This window comes from Pyrgilauda ruficollis, unplaced genomic scaffold (assembly GCF_017590135.1).
Source record: "Pyrgilauda ruficollis isolate IOZ18807 unplaced genomic scaffold, ASM1759013v1 scaffold126, whole genome shotgun sequence".
Lineage (NCBI taxonomy): Eukaryota > Metazoa > Chordata > Aves > Passeriformes > Passeridae > Pyrgilauda > Pyrgilauda ruficollis.
The window spans coordinates 261,782-268,180 of record NW_024510988.1 but is presented as its reverse complement, the minus strand read 5'-3'; the positions used below and the strand labels follow the sequence as shown (position 1 = coordinate 268,180).

At 64.1% G+C, this 6,399-nt stretch overlaps 2 protein-coding genes across 2 annotated transcripts; one reads left to right on the top strand and one right to left on the bottom strand.

Annotated features, from left to right (window-relative positions):
* Nucleotides 1–126: 126 nt before the first annotated feature.
* CLDN25 (claudin 25) lies at nt 127–1,252 on the bottom strand. The gene has a single exon (XM_041458190.1). The coding sequence runs from the start codon at nt 1,185–1,187 to the stop codon at nt 513–515; it is 675 nt and encodes a 224-aa protein (XP_041314124.1). The 5' UTR covers nt 1,188–1,252; the 3' UTR covers nt 127–512.
* Nucleotides 1,253–2,564: 1,312 nt separating this feature from the next.
* Nucleotides 2,565–5,495, top strand: LOC121348540 (G protein-activated inward rectifier potassium channel 4-like). The gene is made up of 4 exons (XM_041458189.1): nt 2,565–2,681; nt 3,364–3,585; nt 3,688–4,873; nt 5,088–5,495. Exons 2-4 carry the CDS (start codon nt 3,409–3,411, stop codon nt 5,396–5,398), a joined length of 1,674 nt encoding a protein of 557 aa, XP_041314123.1. The 5' UTR covers nt 2,565–2,681; nt 3,364–3,408; the 3' UTR covers nt 5,399–5,495.
* Nucleotides 5,496–6,399: the final 904 nt, after the last annotated feature.

Genomic DNA, 6,399 nt, shown 5'->3' with positions numbered 1-6,399 from the left:
TCCTTCAATCTTTTCTGAACCGACCAAACCACAGCTGCAGCAGCAGTGCTGCCCCTTGCAGCTCCCACCCTGCATCCCACCTCTCCAAGATACAGCTGCATGTTCAGAGCACAGACACACTGCCAACGGACAAGATAATTTATTGCAAATACATCAGAGCAACACAGACATGCAAGGACAGAGCTGCTGCACTGGGGCACAGCATTAGCCACGACAGACTTGGCTATGGGGGACTCGCCAGGGATGCCAACAGTGTCACCCATCAGTGATGGTACCACGGTGTCACCAGCAGTACAAAGTGCTGCCTGCTGCTTGTTGCCTTCCCACACTTGCTTGGTGAGTGCTGCAGGGAAATCTGCTGCTCCTTAACAGAGAAAAAGTGAAGCAGACACGCAGAGGAAGGAGAGAAACCTGCAGAGCTGCCGTAGCAATTAGCGAATCATCCTGTGAAACAAGCAGGAGCCCTCCCTGCCAGGGGAAGAGCCACGAGGTGCACAGGGCACCCTGAGGCACTAGATGACCAAGTCTGCGTTTTTGGGGTGCAGGGGGTGGCCCCCAGCCAGCCCTCGTGCAGCGGGGGCCTGGCGGCCGGCGGGGGCCAGCGGCGTTGCGGTGCTCGTGGAGCGGGCGCTGCAGGCAAGGAGCAGTCCTCCAGCGGCCAGGAAGGCTCCAGCAAACCACCCCAGGAAGGTGGCCTCCCCAAACTCCCACCTGGGGACGATGTCGGGGACAGTCTCGTCCCAGAAGTCGAGGACGGTGTCGTAGGCGACCCAGGAGACCGGCACCAGCGTGGTGATCCCTGCCATGCCAAGCGTCGCTCCCCCGCCAAGCAGGAGCTGCCGCTTTCGCCCAGGTTTGTCCTCGCAGGTTCTCCAGCCCTCCAGCCCCAGGGCAGCGAGGAGACAGCCCAGCAGCCCCAGCCCGTTGGACAGGCACATCAGGAGGCGAGAGATGCGCAGCTCGGGGGGCAGCGCCAGGAAGGAGCCGTGGGCTTGGCATTCAACCACCCCCTCCTCCTGGGTGATGCAGACCTGCCAGAGCCCCATGTTCCAGACCTCCAGCTCGTTCAGGTCCAGGTTGAGGTTCTTCCAGAGTGGCACGAAGGTGGTGACGCAGGAGCTGATCCAGCCGAGGACAGCCAGCAGCATCCCCCCTCCCTGCGCCTTTGCCCAGCAGCCCCCGGCCATGCCGCCGCCGCCGCGCTGACCGCCGCGCCCCGATCAGCCGCCCGAGCGGCGGCCGCGGGCATTAACGCTTGTGCGGCAGCGTCCGCCCGGCCGCCGGCCGCGTCTGCCGCCCGGGGGGGCGAATTCAAGCCTGTTCCTCCAACGCCGGGGTGTGGCCACGGTCGTTTTTCAGCTCTTGTTGGTTTTTCCACGCTAAAAGGAGAGCCCGGCTCAGCAGGAAAAGCCGGGTGCATCCCGCGGTAACTCCGAGCAGGGTCCCGCCGCTGCCTCGCCGTGCCCAGGAGGGTTAAGCCAAAGCACGCAAATCCTCCGAGCCTTGGCCACCCCGGAGCGAGGGCCTTGGCAGGGAGAGCGATTCTCGGCAGCAGCAGCAGGTCCAGCCTCGGTGGGGCACGGCTGGCACCGCAGCGCGAGATGCGGGCAGCAGAGAGCCGGCATCGGGCTTTTCCCGGGAGTCAGAGCCTCGGTTGGAGGCCTTGATCCTCATTCGGTCATTAATTAAATATGCAAAGGAGCCTTTGAGGGCTGCCTTGAGAATGGGGATGTCCAAGGGAGGCAGCAGGTTTCAGGTGGGCCCTTCTCGCAGGTGGGCATTGATCCCCCTGTCCTGCACCCAGCACTTCACCAGCAGATGACACTCATGGTGCTCGTGTGTCCTGATAGGAAACACCCTGATGCAGCTGGGGAAAACCCATGTACATCAGCTTGGTCCGGTGGAAGGCGTTCCTGTGGCAGGGGGTTGGAGCTGGACTGCTCTTTAAGACCCTCTCCAACCCAAGCCGTTCTATGAAAAGGATGAAGAGAAGGAAAATCCCAAGTTTGTGCTGGCACTCAGCTCCCATCCTCCCCCACGTGCATTGCCTCCGCGGGGTCCAGCTTGCAGATTCATCTTCCCTGGGAGATTAGCGACTAATCTCTCCTTCATCCGCCGTCTTTCTTATCTGTATCGGGAGCCAGACTGGAAATTACTGAGTCCTGCTGGTCCCGGGGTCCAGCCCTGGTGAGTGTCAGGAGGATCTTTGCAGGGGGCTCCCACAGGGAGGGGCCGAGGCAGCACCGACCACGTTCAACGTGGAAGCACAGACCAGGCAGGAGAAAGGGGATGTTTTCCAGCCCTTGCTGACCATCCCGTTCCTAAGACCAGACAGGGAGCATCATCCCGAGGGCAAGAGCAGGGAAATCCGCTGGGAAACCCCTCCTGCTCCTTCCCCCGGGCATTGGGGCACCTGCTTCTTCCGATTAAATCGTCTCAAGGTAATTGTGCCTGTCATTGAGACAGATTAACGGGTGACCTTCTGCCGCTGGAGCAGGATTGGCGGCCGCCGCCGAGCTCCCAGTCCTTCTTTCCCTCCCACCGGCCACGGTGGCACGGCCGGGCAGAGGATTCCCGTCCGCAACCGGTGGGAAGATGCCCGGCAGTGGCCGGGGCGCAGCGGGAGCCACCAGCCGAGAACGACGTCTGCCGGGCTGGCAGCCGCTCTGCCTGGACATGAGGTGGGTGTCTCCCGCGCCCTGGGGTCTGGGGAGCCGGGAGCTTGGTCCGGAGGGTGACATCCTCCCTCCATCGTCGCACTGAGGCCGCTGGTCCCGCTGCTCTGCAGCGGCAGAGGATGCTCGACGGAGGCAGAGCGCCAGCGCTCCCACCCCATCCCGCCCCATCCCACCCCATCCCCGCGGGTCGCTGCGCTCCGGGTTGCGTTTCCAGGACCATCATCTCCCACCGCGTCTCCCCTTGGGCACCGGCTGGACTCAGCCTGTCCCGAGGAGCCCGGCGGTGGGGTCTGCATCTCTCTCGCAGGCTGTCCTTCCTCCGCGCCTAGAGGCCATCCATTTCTGCTCGGAGCTTCTTAGAGACCCGGCAGCTACCGCCACGGCCTGGAACACCCGCGGAACAGTGCCTTAGGGGCTCACCCGGAGCTTGCCAGCTGCCGGGGCTGCTTCCCACCGGAGACGAATACCTCCTTCCCCGGCCTTGCAGAGCAATTCCGGCCCTTAATGGGCTTAGCCATCTGGAGCCAGCCCGCAGGCACGCCGGCACAGCTCCGGAGCTGGGACACGCGATGCTGGGCAAGGGGGGACCCCCAGACCCCCCGGCCCCTGGGGACGCGGAGCGGGGCCGGAGCCCCAGGCTGCTTTCCGTGTCCCGAGTAACTCCCGCTTTGTCTCCCCGTGGCAGGAGCTGGCTCGCAGCCCGGGGCTGAGCCGCGGCCCCGGCGCTGCCATGGTGCTCCCCTACGCCCGCAACAGCGGCGGCGCCGGCGGCTGGCTGCCCCCCGAGGAGCCCCGCGGCCGCAGCAACTCCATCCCCCCGGCGCAGACCCCCACGGCCAAGCACATGCTGGCCTACCTGCCCCGGCCGCCCACCGACACCAGCCGCTACGGCACCTTCCCGCAGAAGGTACGGCTCGCCCCGGGGCATCCCCGGCGCACGGTGCCGCGCGGGGCTCGCGGTTGATGTCCGAGGCGATTTCTCACCCACGGGCTCCTTTCCCCCCCGCAGCCCGATCTCCCGGCCGCCCCCGGGGCTCTCGGGGAGGACGGCGAGCAGAAATCCGCCGCCACCACTGCCAAGAGAGGCGCCGCGATGCCAAACTACCCATCTGCACCCCGCCACAGCGGCTTCGTCCCCGGGGAGCCGTCCCTGCCGCCGAGCCGCGGGAGCCTGAGCGCCCAGCAGCCCCGTGGCCGGCCGTCCTGGTGCCCACCGCCCGCCCCACCGGAGGCAGCCCCCCGCTTCTATCCGCTGCACGCCCTGAGCGTGGCCAACATCCCCAACTCGTCCCGTGGCAAGAGCTCGGCCCGCAGCTCCACCATCCCCACCCCGGAGGGGCTGCAGAGCCGGCGCTGCAAGCTGCTGGAGGAGGACAGCCCCGCCGTCCAGGCCGGCAAGCGGCAGCGGCAGCGCTACGTGACTAAAGTGGGCAAGTGCCAGGTGAATCTGGGCAACATCCAGGACAAGAAGAGGTTCCTCTCGGACATCTTCACCACCATCGTAGACCTCAAGTACCGCTGGTTCCTCTTCGTCTTCATGATGTGCTACGTGGTCACCTGGGTGGTATTTGGCTCCATCTACTTCCTGGACGCCTGGCTGCGCGGCGACGTGGGGCACCAGGGCGATCCCGAGTGGCAGGCGTGCATCGAGAACGTGGACAGCTTTGTGTCCGCCCTGCTGCTCTCGGTGGAGAGCCAGCGCACCATCGGCTACGGCACGCGGATGGTGACGGCCAACTGCGCCGAGGGCGTCATCCTGCTGATCGCGCAGTCCATCGTCGGCTCCATGATCGACGCCATGATGGTCGGCTGCATGTTCGTCAAGATCTCCCGGCCCAAGAAGCGCGCCCAGACCCTCATCTTCAGCAAGAACTGCGTCATCTCCCTCCGGGACGAGAAGCTCTGCCTGATGTTCCGTGTGGGGGACCTGCGGGAAAGCCACATGGTGGATGCCAAGATCCGGGCAAAGCTGATCAAGTCCCGTCAGACGGCCGAGGGGGAGTTCATCCCCCTGGAGCAGTCGGAGCTGAACCTGGGCTACGACACGGGGGAGGACCGCCTGTTCCTGGTGGAGCCCCAGATCATCTGCCACGTCATCAACCGTCACAGCCCTTTCTGGGACATGTCGGCCGAGTCGCTGCGCCGGGAGCAGTTCGAAATCATCATCATCCTCGAGGGCATCGTGGAAGCCACAGGCAAGTGTTCTCGGGGAGTCAGGGTGGAGAAGGGGGGCTCCCCTGGGCTCCTGGAGATGCTGGGCAAACCTGGGCCCAGGAGTGGCATCTGAGCAAGAGGGGCTCGGGGTCAAAGCCGTCCCCAGTGGGCCACGGGTGGTGGGGCTGGAAGCCCCCCGTGGGAAGCGGGGGCTCCTCGTGGCACCCGGCACAGCTCGGCCCCTTCCCCCCGCAGGAATGACGTGCCAAGCCCGCACCTCCTACACGGAGGACGAGATCCTCTGGGGATACCGCTTCGAGCCCTGCATGTCCCTGGAGAAAGGCGCCTTCCAGGTGGACTACAGCCGCTTCGAGATGACCTTCGAGGTGCAGACGCCCGCGGGCAGCGCCAAGGAGCTGCAGGAGCTGAAGGAGCTGGAGCAGCAGGAGCACTCCACGCTCAGCCTCTGCTGGGACCACCTGGTGCAGCCGTGCGCGCTGCCGGGGCCCGGCGAGGACGGCAGCGCCCTGCCGGAGCCGCCGCTGCCCCCGCCAACAGTGCCATAGCCCACCCTGCCGGGGCTGAGCCCTCGCCCCCCGTTCCCCGCTGCAGCCGCAGGGCGCTCGTTTTGTTAAGCCGTTCTTTTGTAACAAGGAAAATGAGGTGTAATCAGTGGGAGAGTAAAGGCTGTTCGTGACAAAACCACCCCAGCCGCGTTTATTCTGGGGGGACCCTCGGGGGGCACGGCAGAGCCCAGAGCCCCCCAGTGCCGTGGGCTCGGTCCCTGTCCCATGGAGCCTGACACAGCCCCGTGCCCCCCAGCACCCCAAGGTGGGCCCCGGGACTCCCCAGCAGGGAAATGTTGCACCGGGCTGGTGCTGCGAGAGGCCGGACACGGTGACGTGGAATTAAATTAATAATGCTGCAGGAATGACACCCTGCAGTCACCTGCAGCACTTGGCAGTGCCTGGGCCTGAGCCGGGGCCTGGACTGAAAAAACATCAATGAAATCTGTGTGTGCAGGCTCCAGCTGGAGCCTCCCTGTGCTCCCCAGTCAGCTTTGCCTCAGGGGTTGCAGAATAACCCCTTGGATTTAACCCCTTTTGTCCACCTTTGCTTTTCCTCCATCTCCCCACAGAGCCTTGGGCAAGGAATCTTCTGACCTCAGCTCACCTCTGTGCTGCGATGGAGCAGCTGGAGGCCCCGGGCCGAGGCACAGCAGGGATGCATGGGCTGTAATGTAAACATATATGAAATACCAACATGTACATCAGTGTCCCCACGCACACCCTGCAGCCCCACATCCCCAGCAAACACAAGACTCCCTGCACGAGAAAAAGTTAAAAAAAAGAGCTGCAAACAAGTGTTTGTAGGTGCAAAGTTAATAAGGGTCAGTAGGCACGTTGAGTCGATATAAAATCACGATTTGCCTATTAAGGAGTTGATTTACATGTCGTTAATATTCGAATGCAGGCCACTGGGTGAATAACAAACACAAACTCGGTTATCACACACACGGTCACGTTTCACAGCACGGGACACGCCCGGGTCCCGCCGGGCCGGCCCG

Bases quoted from the DNA above. Each gene is read 5' to 3' on its own strand.
- CLDN25 (XM_041458190.1), bottom strand. From the start codon at position 1,187: ATGGCCGGGGGCTGCTGGGCAAAGGCGCAGGGAGGGGGGATGCTGCTG.
- LOC121348540 (XM_041458189.1), top strand. From the start codon at position 3,409: ATGGTGCTCCCCTACGCCCGCAACAGCGGCGGCGCCGGCGGCTGGCTG. The intron at 3,586-3,687 runs GTACGGCTCGCC...TCCCCCCCGCAG, and splicing joins ACGGCACCTTCCCGCAGAAG to CCCGATCTCCCGGCCGCCCC. The intron at 4,874-5,087 runs GCAAGTGTTCTC...TTCCCCCCGCAG, and splicing joins GGGCATCGTGGAAGCCACAG to GAATGACGTGCCAAGCCCGC.